The sequence below is a fragment of the Monodon monoceros genome, unplaced genomic scaffold (assembly GCF_005190385.1).
Source record: "Monodon monoceros isolate NGI ecotype Baffin Bay Population unplaced genomic scaffold, NGI_Narwhal_1 Super_Scaffold_11, whole genome shotgun sequence".
In the NCBI taxonomy this organism is placed as follows: Eukaryota; Metazoa; Chordata; class Mammalia; order Artiodactyla; family Monodontidae; genus Monodon; species Monodon monoceros.
The window spans coordinates 3,351,859-3,370,439 of NW_021703767.1; the positions used below are offsets into that span (position 1 = coordinate 3,351,859).

At 52.7% G+C, this 18,581-nt stretch overlaps 1 protein-coding gene across 2 annotated transcripts in view; it reads left to right on the forward strand.

The window, feature by feature from the left end:
• Window positions 1-17,472, forward strand: part of TMPRSS3 (transmembrane serine protease 3) — a 22,003-nt gene extending 4,531 nt beyond the window's left edge. For both annotated transcript variants that reach the window (XM_029214775.1, XM_029214776.1), the window contains exons 3-13: window positions 2,072-2,182; window positions 3,046-3,162; window positions 3,559-3,682; window positions 6,437-6,562; window positions 7,793-7,836; window positions 8,336-8,501; window positions 9,252-9,421; window positions 11,467-11,562; window positions 12,664-12,806; window positions 13,422-13,574; window positions 16,491-17,472. In XM_029214775.1, the coding sequence (XP_029070608.1) occupies window positions 2,072-2,182; window positions 3,046-3,162; window positions 3,559-3,682; window positions 6,437-6,562; window positions 7,793-7,836; window positions 8,336-8,501; window positions 9,252-9,421; window positions 11,467-11,562; window positions 12,664-12,806; window positions 13,422-13,574; window positions 16,491-16,508 (1,268 nt within the window). In that variant the 3' untranslated portion in view covers window positions 16,509-17,472. The remainder of the gene's footprint in view (window positions 1-2,071; window positions 2,183-3,045; window positions 3,163-3,558; window positions 3,683-6,436; window positions 6,563-7,792; window positions 7,837-8,335; window positions 8,502-9,251; window positions 9,422-11,466; window positions 11,563-12,663; window positions 12,807-13,421; window positions 13,575-16,490) is intronic.
• Window positions 17,473-18,581: the final 1,109 nt, after the last annotated feature.

Below are 18,581 nucleotides of genomic sequence, written 5' to 3' on the forward strand. Positions count from 1 at the left end.
ATCCATCCATCCATCCATCCATCCATCCATCCATCCATCCATCCATCTATCCATTCCTTCAATCTACTAACATTTACTGAGGACCGTGGAATGGCTAGTGCTGTTCTAGGTGTTGAGAGTACAGCCTGGAACAAGCTGCCCGCTCCTGCATCCAAGGCTAAACAAGGACCGTGCGGGTGGTCCCTCCGCCCTGCTCCACACTCACGGCACAGAGTCTGATGTGCACCTCCTATCCCCCCATTCTTCCCTTTCTGCTCCTGCTTTTTCCTTGTTTACTCTTTTCTCCTTTTTCTCCCATTTCATCGCTTTCTTTTTTCCATTTTTGTTTTCTAATTCACTTCTGTTTTGGGCAACCGGGAAGGGTACTGACCATTTTATAATCGCAGTCTTTATAGCCAGAGGATGAAGTTGTGGGTTTCCAAAGACAGACAGGGAGCCTCTTTTTGGCTCTTCCATGGGAGACTCTCGGTCCAACATCTCCAAGAGCAGGAGAACAGAGGCCAAGGCAGTCTCCGTCCTGTGTCGTCATGTGAGGCCTGGAAAGCTTCCTCCCCTCCCTACATTCTAACCTTCCTAATTATAACAGAGGACAACTTCAGCATAGATGTATTTTCAGGATTGATGAGATAATTTGCATGAAATGGCCTGTTCTCCTGAGAGTAAACGTTGCAGTGGAAATCCTCCTGTCGTCCAGAGAGGCTTGCACTTTTGGGTATCTTAAGCTCTTCACATCTTCTTTTCTACCAAATCAGCCTTGTTCTATAGGCAAGAACTGGGAAGGGTCTGGGGCTTTACCCTACTTGCAAGCTAACAAGTCAGCCTGCCCCAGTCCCACGGATGCTGGCAGAAGACACAGCCCTTCGGTCGGACACGTGTACACACAGCACAGGTGGCATGAGCGTCCTGTTTGAGTAGGTCACGCTTGCCTGCCAAGTCCCTCAGCAGCAATGTGGAGCGGCCCAGGTGCACGCTGTACACGCAGCGGGTCTGCATCACAGCTGAGGAACCCTGAGCTGAGGGAATACACATCTTTGATAATGGGCTTCAAACAGACATGCACAAGCTTTGTCCCAAAGGAAGAGGTGGTATTTATTAAGCCAGACAGTAAATAGTAACCTGTCCCTTGCTCTGGAGAAGGACACCATCTCTGTCTTCTAAGGCTGTTTGCTCTGCCAGCATCCTCCAAGAGATGGTCTGGAATAAAGGCCCTCGGTGTCCATGCTCAGGACTGGTGGAGAATGACCCGCACATCACCTGGTGACCCTTTCAGAGATCCCAGCTCTCTCTCTCCTGAAAGCACCCTGTTTGGGTTTTACATGTTGCCTTCCTCTGTAGGAAAACATCCTTGGGAGTTGGGGTTCTACCTCCCCTCCGTATTAGTTTCCTAGGGCCACCAAAACATCACAAACTCGGTGGCCTAAAACAGCAGAAATCTATTTTCTCTGGAGGCTAGAAGTCTGAAACTAAGGTGACCGCAAGGACTTGCTCCCTCTGACACCTGCAGGGGAAATCCTTCCTTGCCTCACCTTAGATGTTGGGGTTTGCTGATAAATCATGGGTTCCTTGGCTTATAGATGTATCACCCCCATCTCTGTCTTCCTCTTCACATGGCCTTCTGCCCGTGTCTCTTCACATCATCCTCCCTCTGTGTGTGTCTGTCTCTGTGTCTGAATTTCCCCTGTTTATAAGGACACCAGTCATTTTAGATTAAGGCCCACATTAATGACCTTGATTTAACTTGATCACCTCTGTAAAGACTCTATTTCCAAATAAGATGATATTCTGAGTTCTGAGTGTTTGAACATAAAGCTGTCTCTTGGGGGACACAATTCAACCCATCACACCATCCCCTAACCGAGGACGGATGGAGCTGGGCTGGTGTTGGGGAGCTTGGGGCTCAACTTTTAGAGAACGTGCCCCCGGGTAGGCGGCCATTTCTCTAAGTCAACTCCCTTTGGGCCGGAACATTCTCTGCACTGAGGGCAGGGGGGATGAATAGCTAAATTTTGTTTTATTTCATTCAGATTCGCTATTCCGTGGCCTTTTGCTCTCCCCGCTTTTTGGTTTCTAGATGCCGACGCGGTGGCTGCCCAGATCCTGTCTCTGCTGCCACTGAAGTTCTTTCCCATCATTGTCATCGGGATAATTGCATTGATATTAGCGCTGGCCATTGGTCTGGGCAGTGAGTACGATCCATTATTTAGTAGGTTCTCAAATACCTGTTCAGGCGTTTAGACTTTCACGGGCTCCCCCCTCACACCAACCCGGGCCCGCCACACAGCCCTAATTACTAAGGCAAACACCCTCTGGGTTTGCTGATTTGAGCTTTATTTGCCAGCAGGATCGTGAAGCCGACCAGGGCCCCAGCGGGGGCCTCTGGCTGTGGTGGAGGTTTCGTCACCGAGGAGCCTCTGCCCAGTTAACAGTGGCCAAAGGCAGCTGATGGAACTGAACCCACAGGCAGGAGGGGGTGGGAGCGGGTGGAGGAGACAAGGAGGCCATTCATGCCAGGCCAAGCTGGGTTCCAAATAAGGTGCAAGTGGCTTTTGAGAAAGAGAGTCATTTGAATGGTCCCTGATAGGGAACAATTTTGCATTTACTCTTCAAATAGGCGGATCTCAGATCAGTTTAACTCTCCACGTGCTCGGCTCTGGGGTCCACAGTTCCCTCACTTCTCGCCCAGGGTCAGAGAAGACAGGAGGTAGATTGGGGGCCAGGGGTCCTTTCTCAAGGCTCCTTGCTCAGCCGGCTTAGCCAGTCGGCCACAGCCACGCACTTTCTCTCTGGACCTTGAGCCACCGGAGTCTAAATTCATCTTGAGTTGTGGCTTGAGGTCACTTAGGGAGACACGGTGGGGTGCAGCTGCCCTGCCCGCTGGAATCTGGAACAGAAACTAGGCTGAGGGAAACAGGCTGCTGGCAGTGGTGCCGTTTCAACGCAGCTTTCATGACGCTTGGGCGAGCTCAAGGCCGCGTGGCAGGTGCACGGTTGTCAGTGCTGTGCACTGAAGCAGCCCTTCCCCGACCCCCTCCCTCCTTTCCTCAGTCCACTTTGACTGCTCCGGGAAGTACAGGTGTCGGTCGTCTTTTAAGTGTATTGAGCTGACGGCTAGATGCGACGGAGTGTCAGACTGCAAAGACGGGGAAGATGAGTACCGATGTGGTAAGGTCATGCCTTTTCAGAAGCAGAAGCAGGAGGACGTCAGTACAACCCGACCCTGACCTTCCCCATCTGAGGAATGGGTCCAAGGCAATGCCTTTGTTAAGTCATGGGATCCAACTGGCATTCAGCCCAGGAGACCCTGGGCTGGGTATTAAGGGAGGGTCCGTACATGGAGCTAAAATTGGGTTGGGGAGACTCTGTAAGCAAGCAGAAGAGAGCTCCAAGAGAACTCAGGGGTCCAGACGATAAGAACTGTGGCCGCCCTGCGTGGGTGGGGCACTGAGCAGGGGCAGGTCAGACTCAGCACGGGAGGGTCTAGGCTGGCTGCAGAGAAATTCTGCCGGGTCTCAGGGCTCCTCAGGCCACTAACGACCTGTCTTCCTGTGCATTGGTCAGTCCGCGTGAGCGGTCAGAACGCCGCACTCCAGGTGTTCACGGCTGCCACCTGGAGGACCATGTGCTCTGAGGACTGGAAGAGTCACCACGCTACTGTCGCCTGTGCCCAGCTGGGGTTTCCAAGGTAATTCAGAGAGTGTCCAGCAGTGGGCAGGACATGAGCAGTGATCACGATGAGGGCAGACAGCTGCCGTTTAGCTGAGCACGCACAAGGCACCTGGACATCCCCATGGCAACCCCGCGATGCCTGACATCACAGGTGCGCAAACCAAGGTCCCAACATGCTAAGTGACTTGCTCAAGGTCACATGGGACCTAGCGTGTTTGGGGGCGTCTCAGGCCAGGACCCTAGACGCAAACATTCAATAAAGAGCTTCAGAGCTGAGGACTGAGCCCCCAGTTCCTCAGGCCACAGCTTTTGGGCAGCTTCCAAACACCACCCAGCTTGGTCCCACTTCCCAAGGAGCCCCAGAGAGCCAAGTTCGAAAAGTCAGGAATTTAGTGAATGTCCAGTTATTCAAAACAGTTGATTAGCAACAGGTGGAAGAAAGAAACAGGTAGAAGAAAGAACTATTGCAGTGGAATCTCCACGTTTCAACGTTCTGCGTTCCTTATGTGACTTTTTGCACTGGGGCGACACACTTTGGCCCTGATGCGGCCCCGTCCCTCCCCTGGCCCCTCCTTCGGGCCCCTGGTAGCTGCTGTCTTCCTCGGGTGCCCAGGACTGCACTTCTGCTCCTCTTTGTGCCGGATTCTTGGAGTCCAAAACCAGCAGGCTCTGAGTACCCACACTCTCCTCAGGAAGTGGGCATCCCTGTTTGCGCCCAAGGAAACGGGCGTTAAAACCTCCACGCTCTGAGCAGGGAGCCCTGACTTGCAAATCTGATGCATCATTTTCTCAACTCTTTTCTCCAAAGCCAGTGAAACCCTCCCTCCAGCCTGTATCCCTGAGATGTACCTCTTTCTCACCCGTGACAACCTGGATTCAGAAATCAGCTGCACTTCAAGCCCAACGACAACAGCAAAAGCACCCACACAATCGCCTTCAGGAATTATGTAGACTTGACCCCTCATAGGCAAGGAGGAAGTTTACATACCACACACACACAGCCCACATCACACACACCACAAACACACACACGCCACACACACCACGCGCACACATCACATCACACACACGCCAATTACACAGACACACACACAAACCCCACCACCACGGCTCACAGCTGAAAGCTTCCCTTGGGCATTTCTGCTCCACAGGAGGTAGTTCCTTGGACTCACTAGGGGGTGTCCCTTCTTCTTCCCGTCTGCCTCCCCTGCTTCTCCCTCCTGGACTACCCCCCTGCCCTGAATCCTTGGCCTCCCCTCTGTCCTGCAGAAGGACCCAGCAGCCCCTCTCTCCTTCTCCCAAACCTTCCCGGCAGTGCTCAGGCATCTCTGTACCCCAGCCGTCTGCGGAGAGGCTCCTTCCTTGTTCCATCTCAGGGCAAGTCTGGAGTATGCAATTTTCCAGTCTGTCCCCTCAACCTTGTCCATTTTCTTCCCTCTAAACTTGCTCTGTTCTTCCCTGTTTCTTCAGTTCTAAGATTTGCTTCTGTATCCTTTCTTGTTTATTCTTCCTATTTCTCTCTTGAAAGCCCTCCTTTGATCCCCTCTGCTCTACAGCATCCTGTGTCAGAGGTCTGTGATAAAGAATAAAAGATAGACTGACAACTCAGATTGCCTGGGTCCAAATCCCAGCACACATGCAGCCCCGTCACATGACTGAGGCCTCAAAAATAAGGCGCATAATAATACCAGCTTTAAAGGGTCGCTGTGAGGGTCAAGTGATCTTGGGGCTTTGAAGCCAGCCTGGACCGCAGGGACGCCCTATAAGAGTCAGTTGTCATGGTTGTTGTTACCACTGAGACTTTGACAATTTATGGGGCTCCAGGTGCAGCCTTTGGGGTCCCTTTGCATCACCCTCACCGCCCCACTGGTGGCCCAGTCCACCTGTATCAGGATCTCCATCTCGGTAACGTCCGGCTCTTTCATCTGGTGCCTGACGTATCAGCGGGTTGAGCAATACCTGGGGAGGCTGGAAGGGTCATTGCTGCTGCCTAGATTACATTTTTCTCAAAACTCAAACCTGGCTGCACTTTGTACACCACGTACGCTGCCCGCGCCGCCCCCCAGCGCTTACGGTCACCTGATGAAATCATGCTTGATACGCTGGTGAGTTTGTGAGCGAAGCAAGCCAGCGACTCTGTCTTTTGTTCATTCCATGACCTCCCACCTCATAACTCTTTGGATGCCTGATTTGAAAAATATTATTCCCTCTTTTCCATCATTCTCCAGACTTGTTTCCTGACCCTTTAAACACTGGCTTGTCCTGGTGCCCCCGAATCTCTCCGTCTACATGCTCATCTCTCTGTAACGGGAGCCCTGCCAGCTCTGGGCAGCCTGGGAAAGTATTTCATCCCCCTCCAACCCCCAGCCTATCGTACCTGGGGCGCTCAGCATCCCCACTTCGGTGCTCACCTGAAAACCCTCCACCCAATTCTGTGTTCTGTTCCCTCTGAGGCTCGCTTCAGGCCAAGGGAAGGTCAGTTCAGCTCAATGCATCAGGGAGTGTCCCCCCAGCTACGTCACGAAGTGGTCCTCCCTTGCATGTGGCTGGAGCCCATGGTGGGTGGATGGGCTGTGGGGAGAGGGTCACCCCAGACTCTTCCAGGTCTGGAATACCTTGCTAAGTTGGCAGAAGGAAGCCATTGATGGTTTGGGGCTGCAAAATGACTCCCCTCCCAGTATGATACCTGTATCCTTGTGACTTGAGCCCAGGCAGATTTGCTACAGAGTGAATTCCACACATCAGGTCTGTGTTTCTATTGGGCTTGCAGCTATGTGAGTTCGGACACCATCAGAGTGGATTCACTGGAGGAGCAGTTCCGAGAGGACTTCGTTTCCATCAATCACCTCTTGCCAGATGACAAAGTGACCACTTTACACCAGTCGGTGTACGTGAGGTAAGCGGCCAGGTGGTGCCGTGTCCACTTATGTCCACTCATCTGCTGGACTTGTGCATGAGGTTGTGTTCTCCAAGTGCAAGGTGCGGGTTTGGCCACTTTGGTTAGAGGGGTGGACGCACCAGGCTGGGGTACAAGAACTTAATCCCAAGCCAGGCAAATACAGCCCAACAGACAGAGGGAGGAAGGATGGTAAAGGGGTCCTGTGATGCGCGTGTCATAAATGCAGCATTGCACCGTGCACACAGTGGGCACTGCTGATGTGTTTGGGGAAAGGAAGGGAGGGAGGGAGGAGAAAAAATATTAGAAAGTAAGAAAGAAATTTGTATTTGTATCCTTTGTTTACAAAATACTTTAATGTTCACCATTTGTATTACATGTTTCCCCAAAGAAGTCATAAGGGAGGTAAAACGAGGTAGCCTTAAATGACAGTCAGGTACCTGAAGCTTACAGGGGTCACCTGTCTGGTGCACAGAGGTACGTCAGGCTTTCTGAACCCACGTTCCGTGTGCTCTTCCTGATTCCTTGGACCAAACCCCAAGAGGAGTGTGTTCCCTGCTCCAGGAAACACCTGCCTGTCAGCCTATTGTGCAACTGACAGTCGCTCCTGAACCCACGGGAAATCTGCAGGGACAGTTCATCTCTTGGGTCCTAAAACCTCAGTCTGGTGACACTAGCTTTTTCTTGCATGATCATGTGACAGGACTGGGGCTCTAAAGGCAGGAAATCTACAAAGGGATCTACAAAGGGATCCCAGGGTGGATTGTAACATGAGCACCCACCCACGCAAGGGACAGTGTGTGTCATTTCCCGGGCAATCACATCTCAGCGCTGGAGGTGGCGGGAGGTCTTCTCTGACATGCATGTGTCCCAGGCTGCAAGGACTTTGTGGCAGGAGAGCCACAAAACTGACATGCAAATGACACCAGTGTATATTTATATAATATAGCTCATTATGCATTTCTTATCATTAGCTATACAAAGCCTAGAAATGCTCAACACCCGGTCACACACACCATACCTCACTGTAGTCACGTGTTTTATAATGAATTGTGTGACCTCACTCTCGTGGGTTTTTTTTTTATAGACTAAAATTATAATCTGTATTCAAGAGCAGGGGAGTAAAGTTTATTTTTCTTTTACCCCAAGATTTAAGTAAAAAAAAAAAAAAAGTGTTCAGTTCACAGGCCTCGGGTATTTATCATTAAACGCATTCTTTTTCCACTTTAGGGAGGGATGCACCTCGGGTTACGTGGTTACCTTGAAGTGCTCAGGTGAGAGTTACAGAAACGCAGAGAGAAACGGAAGGAAGCCCTGGCTCACAGGCTCCTGTCCTCCCTCCCCGCTCCTTGGACCGCTCTGTTGGCAGTCCCTTCCTCCCAGGGGCCAGGTGGGAACTCTGTGACCCCCATCTGCCAGGTTGGTGAAGAGAGCCCTGGGCGACTTCTCAGCAGCAGACAGGACCACGGCGCACGATGTCCTGTCCTTCCGTGGTGGCTCCAATCGAGTGACTCTCTGTCACCTTCTCTTCCCCACCCCTCCTGCCAGAAAAGTGTGCACGGGCTGCTTAGTGCCCGCCCCCAGCCTGGGCAGGCACCCTGTGTTCCTGGCAAGGGGGCGCTGTACCTGGTGCTGTGTCCTGACGGGCTTTTCCCACTGCACCCCTACAGCACCCTGCTTGTCCCACGCCGCAGGTGACCTGCCCACCCCCCCATCCCTCACCCTGTGCTCCTGCCAAAGCTCCCGCCCCTGCCCCTCCCTCTTGCTCTGCAGTCTGCGGTCTGAGGACGGGCTCCAGCCCGCGCATCGTGGGTGGCAACGTGTCCTTGCTGGCGCAGTGGCCCTGGCAGGCCAGCCTGCAGTTCCAGGGCTACCACTTGTGCGGAGGGTCCGTCATCACCCCCGTGTGGATCGTCACTGCTGCCCACTGTGTTTATGAGTGAGTTCTCCTGACCTCCTTGCCGGGGGTCCTCATCTTCTGCAGACCCCCATCCCAGTCCGGGCCATGTTGGGACAGGGCTGATTTGGGTGGTCGACAGCAGGGCAGGTCCAGAAAGCAGGAAGACAGACCGGATGGTCACAAAGTAATGTCCATGGGGTGGGACACCTTCCTTCTTCACTGTGGATCCAGCTCCAACAGCTGGGTGAGACTGGTGACCCCGGGCTCATTTTAAGGATCTCTGGCCTGCAGCTCTTACAGAAAAGAGAGAAGGAAGAGGAAGGAAGCTCTCGCAGGAGGGAACCCAGCAACGTAAAGGCCCTAGGCCTCCCTGTAGCTCATCACAGTGGACCATGCCGTGGCCGAGAGGGAGAGGGAGGGTGCAGGGTAGGCAGGGGTCTCCCCAGAGCCACCCCTCCTTGAATCTCTCTCCAGGGAGGTGGCTTGGAAGAAAACCACAGAAAATACTTCCAAACACAGGGGCAATTGTCCCCGTTATTTCCACCTCCCTCAACTTCGGTTTCTGATGGAGAATAGACCCTGATGGACTCTCACAGGGAGCAAAGTTCAGCTCACTTCTCAAATGCCCAGAGGTGCAAAGAGCAAGGCCTGTCTAGGAAATGCATGGGGTGGGTCTGTGCTTCTGCAGGGCTTGGTGGGGGGGGACGTCTGCTGGCATCTCCTTAGCACCGGCTCTCGGGACACCTGAGGGGTCCGTGGGTTAACGTGCTTGGGGCTTTCTCATTTTAGTCTCTACCTCCCCAAGTCATGGACCATCCAGGTGGGCCTCGTTTCCCTGCTGGACAGTCCAGCCCCCTCCCATCTGGTGGAAAAAATCATCTACCACAGCAAGTACAAGCCAAAGAGGTTGGGCAATGACATCGCCCTCATGAAGCTGGCCGGGCCTGTCACTTTCAATGGTACGTCTGGGTCTCTGTCATTTTGTTGCTATCCTTTGTTTCAAGAGAATTTGAATTGCTTGTTGAAGCATGGTGATGAAGGCTGCCTTAAAATCTCGCCAGATAATTCCAATATGTGATTCATTCCCGCGTTGGCCTCAGTTGACTGTCTCTTTGTCTTAAAGTTGTGATTTTCCTGGCTCTTGGTATGATAAGAAATTTTCAGTCATATTCTGGTCATTTGGGCCATCGTGTTAGGAGACGTACATCTTCAGTTTTAGCAGACTGTCACCCTGTTCAGGTTCACTATGCAGGTCCTGGCCTGCTTCTGTGGGCTGTGGTTCTGATGATTATTTGATTTCAGAACCTGTGTGGTTCTACTTTGGTCAACTTGGTTTGGCTGGGGCCACTGGGGCCCTCACTTGTGCTACTTCCTTTCTGCTGGTACCACCTGGAGATTAAAGGGACTTCCCCAGGCCAGACCACCCGGTGCCTGTGGGTGGTAGAAGGGGGTCTCAGGCGCATGGGAACAAAGAGCTTTTTCTTGTTTCGTGTTTACTGTGGTGAGGTCCCCACCCATCTGCCTGGTGTCTCAATCTTGGCTGAGAAAGAGAGGGCCTCCCAGGCCAGCCAGCTGCTTGTGGTGGGATCTTCCCTGCAGCCCTTTCTTTACAAGTCAGAAGACACTGGGAATCTCCAGCTCCTGGAAATACTCAGAAACGTTCTCTCCCAACCAGCTGCTGAGTTCAGAGGCTCTGTTTCTCCACAGAAATGTCAAGTCCTGACTCCTGGAGGTTTCAAAAACACCAGAAAAGCCACATGGGACAGAACTTTCCAAGATGTTGCAGATGCAACAAAGCATATGAGCCTACTCCTAAATAAGTAAAAGCCCTCTTCTGCTTCCCAAGGATTAGAGCAGCTCAGAGAGCAGCAGAGTATAATAAACAAGGCCCCTTGTTGGAGCAGAATCCTGGCTCAGGACCAGCAGCAGGTTGGACCTGGCAGAATCAACAGTGTGTTTATCACACAGCACACAGAATTCTCCACGCATCACACTTGGAAACAAATATTTCTAGAGAAACAAAGAGAAATTGCAAAGGTGGTGTTTGTTTGTTAATTATGATTAATGACCCTTGGTTATAAAATAATGAGGTGCCAACACTTGCACTTTGACAAAAATTAAAATGAGTGCCCTTACCCCTTCTCTACCTTTCCATTATTGTCCTACCCCAAAAGCTTAGCGTGTCTCAGAATGCGGGCACATGAAGGCCCCGTGACAGTCTTTGGTGAAGGGCTTACGTGACACAGCCCAGGTGGACAGGCAGGCTCGTCGCCTCCAGATATGTCAGGAGGGATGGGAATATTCACACACTGTTGGTCCATAAAGCAGCGTGCCCATGGTCTAGAACAAGAGCAGGCAGGCTATGGCCCATGGGCTGAATCTGACCCTTTGCCTACTTTTGTATTTAAAGTTTTATCGGCCCACAGCCTGGCCCATTTGTTCACCACGGCCCGTGGCTGCTTTCATGCTACTGTGGCAGAGGTGAGGGTTGAAACAGAGACCACGTGGCCTGCCAAGCCTAAAATATAAAGTATTTGGCTTTTTTTTTCTTTTTTGCGGTACGCGGGCCCCGCACTGCTGTGGCCTCTCCTGTTGTGGAGCACAGGCTCCGGACGCGCAGGCTCAGCGGCCATGGCTCACGGGCCCAGCCGCTCCACGGCATGAGGGATCTTCCTGGACCGGGGCACGAACCCACGTCCCCTGCATCGGCAGGCGGACTCTCAACCACTGCGCCACCAGGGAAGCCCTATTTGGCTTTTTATAGAAAATATGCTGACCCCTGGTCTAGACTCCCTCATGTTGCCACGGTCTCCGGTTGTTTTAAAGTTTCAGGGCTCTGGTGGGCAAGGGGTCCCTACTCTGAGCAAATAGCTTCCAAACGACCAGGGACCTGGCCTTTCTCTGGGAGCTGGCTTGAGCTGCCAGAGCGGTAGGCACTGAGAAGATGGTTTTCTCAGACCACAGCTGCCACAGGCTTGAAAGCTCTTGTTTCCTCTCCAAACAGAGATGATCCAGCCAGTCTGTCTGCCCAACTCCGAAGAGCACTTTCCTGATGGGAAAATGTGCTGGACGTCAGGCTGGGGGGCCACAGAGGATGGAGGTCAGTGTTCTGAAATCAAGATTCTGAGTCCAGGGTGCCTAGAACCGAGAGGGCTGTGGGCCTGCTCCCCAGGCTCCCAGTGTAATGTCCCCGCCCACGTGTCCCGGTAGGGGTGTAGCGCAGACCCCCAGCCGGCCACTGAGACATGAGAGGAATGGGAGGCGGGTGTGCCCCGTGGTGAGCCTGTAATACGTGAAGGTCACAGTTTACAAGCAGGTGAAGTTAGAGGGTGTCGATCTGTTTGGGTGGGTGGCGAGGCTGACCCACCACAGAAGTGTTAGTTTCTTGTCGCTGCTGTAACAAATGACCCCAAATTTACTGGCCTAAAGCAATGCACGTGTATTACCTTACAGTTACGGGGATCGGAAGTCATAAATCAGTGTGTCAGGAGGGCTGTGATCCTCCCAGAGGCTCTGGGGGAGGATCTGTTCCCACGTGTTCCAGCCTCTAGGGCCCCTGCATCTCTTGCTTCTGCCCTCACCTCCACCTTCAAGCCAGCAGCACAGCATCTTCCAATCTCTCTCCCCTCTGACCTCCGCTTCTCCTATCATCACATCTCCTTCTCTGACCCTTTGAAGGACCCTTGTGATTACACTTAAGGTCCACCCAGAGAGCCCGGCATCGTGTCTCCATCTCAAGGTCTTATCACATCTGCAAAATCCCTTTTAGAAGGTGACACGGTTCCTGGTTCCAGGGGTTGGGATGTGGATGCCTTTGGGAGTACAAGTTTCTGCTGACCACCCCCAGGTTCCACCCCAAAGCTGTGAGTGGGATCTTCGCGTGCCTTAGTTTCCCTGCTGTCATCTGGGTTATTTTGGGAACTAAACAGACTGGTGTAGGTCAAGTGCTTGGCCCAGGACAGGCTCTGGCGGGGCGCGGGGGGGGGGCCCTGTTGGCTACATTTGCCCCCCGTCCTCCCACATTGGTGACCTTAGGGAAGTGAGTGGCCCTGACATGAAGCAGCGGGGTCCCCCAGCCCACTCCCCAGGGGGCAGAGCTCTAAGGCCATCCACCTCCAGGCTTCCCCACCCACATGCAGGCCCCCTGAGTTCCTGGTGGGGGTCCCCCGCACCACACGAACCACCCCCTGCTCTGACCCAGGCGATGCCTCCCCGGTCCTCAACCATGCGGCTGTGCCTCTGATCTCCAACAAGATCTGCAACCACAGGGACGTGTACGGTGGCATCATCTCCCCCTCCATGATCTGTGCTGGCTACCTGAAAGGCGGTGTGGACAGCTGCCAGGTAGGGGCCCCTGGTGACCCCTGGGGGCCACGCTGCAAGCAAGGCGAGGCTCTGCTGTGGCAACCCAGCCTGCGGGAGAGGCCACCACCAGCATGTCCCTGTGACTGACTGAAAAGCAAATTTACAGGGCGTGGGAAGAAGTTTGCTCAGGATATCAGTGTTTACCCAACGCTCCCCTCTGCCTGGGTGCTGGGCAGTGGGAAGGGTCTCGGAGTTTGCAGAGGGACCAAAGGGGCAGAGGGCAGGTGGGAACCAGGGAATCCAGTCTGCAAAGCTACAGTGGGCGAGACTCCAACACTGCCTGGTCCAGCCGAAGCCCCTGGCCAGGCAGACCCTCCCCCTGGAGCATCCCTCTGTTTCCCCAGCTGCCTTGACCTTCGTGGGTTCAGGGTACCGAGATCTGGCAGGGAGACGGCTGGAGGGGGACCGTCCCCAAAGGATAAGGACCCCACTATTAGGGGTACAAGTCAGTTCCAGAAGGACTGGGGGGTGAATGCAGAGCCATCTTCGTGCTGTATTTTGTGATAGAGTGAAGGGGGGGATCCTGCCACCAGGACAAGGGACACACCATGGCAGTGCCTGTTGTGTGTCCTTTGCTCTTTCCTTGTCATCTAGGGAGACAGCGGGGGGCCCCTGGTGTGTCAAGAGAGGAGGGTGTGGAAGTTGGTGGGAGCCACAAGCTTCGGCATTGGCTGTGCCGCGGTGAACAAGCCCGGAGTCTACACCCGCATCACCTCCTTCCTGGACTGGATTCACGAGCAGATGGAGGTGGGTGCAGCGCCGCCCCTGCCCTGGAATCCCATGCTGGTGCCCGTCAGTCAGTCCACCTCTGGCATCCCTTCCGTGGGACCCCAGTCGTGCTGTCCGGAGCCAGGGAGTGACCAATCAGTTATCGATTTGTCAAGCAGTGACTTTGTGCTTCTGGGCGTTAGACTGAGCAGGGCTAATCCCACAGACAAGGCCCTGGTGGGGTGGGCATGGCGGGTGGGCACACACAGGGCCAGTGTTGCTGGGACGTGAAGGAAACGTGCTTCCACCAACTGGGGAAAGGAGGAGGGGCAGCTGAGGAAGAGCCCTGGGGGACGGGAACCAGCCAGGTGGGCACGTGTGGGTGTGGAGACAGGTGGGGGATGGTCTGGACCGGAGGCCCCGAATGCCCACTGGGGTGTTTGGACCTTGCCAGGAGCCAGGGTGGGATGGAGAGTCTCTAATCAGGAGGGGTCTGGGCGGTTCTGTGCTTTGGGGGGACCTCCCTGTGGGCGGTCGGGGGTGGTGCTGGAGGAGGGAGATGGGTCAGTGAGGCTGGCTTGGCAGGACCAGGGCTGGCACGGGGAGCCCTGGTGATGGCGGGAGGAAGAATGGGACGCCCAGGGACAAGGAATGCCCCAGCCTACTCCAGGCCCCAGTGCAATGGCTTAGAAGACAGGGGGAGACACGCACCCAGGGAGCGAGAGCCTGGACAGCCCGGCCTTCCACCCCACGGGCGCACAGCAGATGTTTGCGGACCTGATCACCGGCTCTGAGTCCCACGTCAGCCCTTGGACCAGTTTCAAAGAACTTTGTTTTTTTTTTTTTTTGGTGTATTTTGTTGTTGTTGTTTTCGTTGGGTTTTTTTGAGGCAAAATTTACACAGAGTGAAACTGACCATTCTAAAGTGAAAATCTGGGGGCATTTAGCCCGTTCACGATGTTGGGCTGCTGCCGTCTCTACCTAGTTTCAGAATATTTTCATTTTCTGGAAGTAAGACTTCATTAAGCAGTCACTCCCTGTTCCCTGTCCCCCGGCCTCCAGTGACCAGTAATCTGCTTTCTGTCCTGGTAGATCAAGACCTTTAAAATGCTCCTTTTAATTTAAAGCATTTGGCTAAGAAGGACCAAACTCCTCAAGTGCCTTGGTGTTAATTTCCACTTCTTCCTCCTTGAATATTTGCCTTAAATCAGGAGCTACGAGCAGGGCTGAGACCCCAGGACTGGGCCTGGCTGGAATTCCAGCCCTGCTGTCGTATAGCTGTGTGTTCTCGGCAGGCATATCGTGCCAGCCCATTGCAGGGCAAGGCTAGGAGACAGGCCTGCCGGGGACTTCTGCTGGGGCTCATTTTGCTGTTAGCTGACCGCCTGGCCCAGCGCTGAGGGCTGTGCAATGCTCTTCAGCCCCCAATTCAGCCCAAATCCCTCACCCCCTCAGAAAACAGACATTTGAAAGAGCAGCCTCCTTGCTGCAGTGGCTGCAGACAGCCCGTGAGCAGGACTGAGAGGGGTGAGGGTCATGTGGGCCGGGGGGGGTGGGGGTGTCACGTGGGCGTAGGGAGTGGAGGACCCTCTGATTTCGCCCAGGGAGCCTCGGAGGTGCAGCTCCACGACGCTGCTCCCAGGCTCAGAGGGTCCATGTGACCAGGCTTGCTGCAGGGGTAGGTTGAAGATGTCCGGCCCAGTCCTGAGCTGGTGGGGAGGACCAGGTTCCAAAATCAGTCTGGAAGGTTCTGACAGAGGGGTCCTGACCTCTCAGCCCATTTTCCCCCAGCACCGCCCTGGCTGTGGGGCCCTAGGACCATTCCCATATTAGAGGTGAGGGGACCCACATAAGCCCCCCGCCGAGGCTAATAAGGGCAGGGCATGAGTCTAACCAGCTCCGTGAGCCCAGCCCCCCACCCTGCAAAGCTCAGTGATGGATCTCCAAGCGGGGCCACAGAGCACTCCTTCTGGCTGCTCGCTAGCGTTGAGGGTCCAGAGGGTCTGATTGGACGCCCTGGCAATTCTGTGGCAGGGGTCTCCGGGGCACACTCTGAGGACGTGGGGGGATTTTAGAAAGGGCTCCTCTTCCTCCCAGAGCTCGAGAAGCAGGTTCTTCTGGATGTAGGTGGACGGCTCCCCTGAGGCCTGGGAGAGCACCTCAGCCACGGCAGCCTCTGGCATCTGAAGGCCTGTGTGAGTCATGCCTCTCTTCAAACGTCTCTGGGACGACCCAGAAGAGGCTTCCCTCCCATGAGAGTTTTCCAGCGGGCCTGCATTTTTATTTATATTTTATTTTTTGTGGTACGCAGGCCTCTCACTGTTGTGGCCTCTCCCGCTGCGGAGCACAGGCTCCAGACGCACAGGCTCAACGGCCATGGCTCACGGGCCCAGCCGCTCCGCGGCATGTGGGATCTTCCCAGACCGGGGCACGAACCCGTGTCCCCTGCATCGACAGGCGGCCTCTCAACCACTGCGCCACCAGGGAAGCCCCGGGCCTGCATTTTTAGTTGTTTCTTTTGAACCTTGATGTGAGGGCCTTCCAATAGCTCTCACACCTCGAGGGGAATCACCCCATTTTTTAGCTGATGCTAAAGCTTGCTGCATCACCTTCATTTTCATCCAGTAGTTTTCTCTCTCTGCTGGACGCTTAAAACGAAATTGTTGCAACTCAAAGAGAGACACAGGAACACTGATACTAAGAGCTGGAAACGATGGAATAGTCGCAGGTTGATGACGGAGACGGCGGGGGTGTGGCAGGTTGGAGGTGTGACACAGGGAAGGGAGCTATTTCACACTTACCCGGGATCCGCATGGAACAGAGGCCAACTTTGTCCCCATCAGTTGTGAACAGCTGACGCTCCACTCAGGGTACAGTCAGGTGCTCACTCCATCTAAATATTAGAGAGATGGCTTGAAGCACTGAAAAAGATAATACCTATGTTTTCATTTCTAGAGGGACCTGAAAACTTGAAGAGAAAGAGGCAGGTTACCACCTTGAGTTCCGGCCAAGACGGAGACATCCCTGTCCTTCCATGGATTCTAACGGCAGAGCCAAAAGAAGGAGCATCTTTTCGTTCCTCTACATCTAGAGCAATTTTCTTCTATCACCTCTAACAAGCCAGAGGGACATTGGACTAAAATGACCCCGAACCTCCTTTCTGATCTTCACTAAGAACAGAAGCAGGAATGCCTCCGAAGTGCTACAGTTTCCTTGTCCATCTGGTTTCCTCCCCTGCAAAGTGATCCACACCTTAGCCCCTCAACAAAGACACATGCAGCTGTCTACACCTTTTTATCCGGGCACCAGAACCTAACCAATTTTCTACCAGGATCTCCTTTGACATGTGGGAACTTAAGATCATAGTTTGAGGTTTATTTCTGGTATTTTTTGTAGCCTTTGGTGCTTGATGTATCATTGTCCCTTGCTTCCAGAGGATGTCCCCTTTCTTAGTGCATTCATCCCTCCGAGCTTGTCTGAATGAATCCTGACTGCTCGTATAAGCTTAATTCAAGAGGCTCAATTAATTTGATCTCTTCTATATCCATCGTGGGTTTTGTATTTTCTGTTAGAACGGGTTTCTCGGCAGATCAGAATTATCTGCTATTACATCACCGTGCTCAGAAACAGAGTAAGAAAAGAAAGTACCAAGCCAAAGCCATCTAAACCTCACACAACGGTACTGAGGCAGACTAGACAATCTTAAGTCGTTAAGAGGCCAGAGGTTTCCCTACCTCTCTGTATGGGCCCATTCATCTCCCACGCAGCTGCAGGATTAGAGACCCCTTTCTGTACCCACACACCTTCTGCAGTCCACATAACACACACATAACAGAGGAAGGTTACCTGGTAAGTAATCACTGTCCAGTGGTGCTTTATCACAAATGACTTCATCAGAATATGAATCCGTTGCTTTGCCTGAGGTAACAGTGGGAAAGATGGGTGAGTTTCAAAGAGCTCAGAGATGGGTCCAGGTACCCGGGGAAGGGCCGGCTCCAGGAAGCCTCCATGTGTGAGAAGGGGATGGGGGAGATAGGGAGGGAGAACTAAGGGCAAACCTCATTTGGATGCACCTCACTGTATCATAGTCACTGCACAGATCTCTGTACATGTCAGAAGTGACAAGACCATTTTTATTTTAAGTGTGTCTGCCCAGCTCTCTTTGAAAGCAGTGGTAGCTCACCAAAGCATCTTGAGAAAGAGGAACAAAGCTGGAGGTATCACTCTCCTGATATCAAACTATCCTACAAAGTTTCAGTCATCAAAACAGTATGGTACTGGCACAAAAACAGACACACAGATTAATGGAACAGGATAGAGAGCCCAGAAATAAACCCACACTTATATAGGCAATTAATCTACACCAAAGGAGGCAAGAATATACAATGGAGGAAAAGACAATCTCTTCAGCTACATGCAAAAGAATGAAACTGGCCTACTTTGTTATACCATGCACAAAAATAAACTCAACATGGATTAAAGACTTAAATGTAAGACCTGAAACCACAAAATTTGTAGAAGAAAACATAGGCAGTAAAATCTTTGACATTGGTATTAGTGTTATTTTTTAGATCTATCTCCTCAGGCAAGGGCAAGAAAAACAAAAATAAACAAATAGGACTATATCATACTAAAAAAACATTTTGCACAGTGAACAAAACCATCAATAAAACGAAAAGTCTGCCTACTGAATTGGAGAAGATATTTGCAAATGGTATATCCAATAAGGGGTTAATATCCAAAATATATAAAGAACTCATACAACTCAATAGCCAAAAACCAAACAATCCAATTTTAAAAGTGGGCGGAGGACCTGAATAGACATTTTTTCCAAAGAAGACATAGAGATGGTGGACAGACACATGAAAAGATGTTCAACATCAATAATCACCAGGAAAATGCAAATCAAAACCATCATGAGGTATTACCTCACACCTGTCAGAATGGCTATTATCAAAAAGAACACAAATAACAAATGTTGGTGAGGGTGTGGAGAAAGGGGAACCCTTGTGCACTGTTGGTGGGAATGTAAATTGGTGCAGCCAC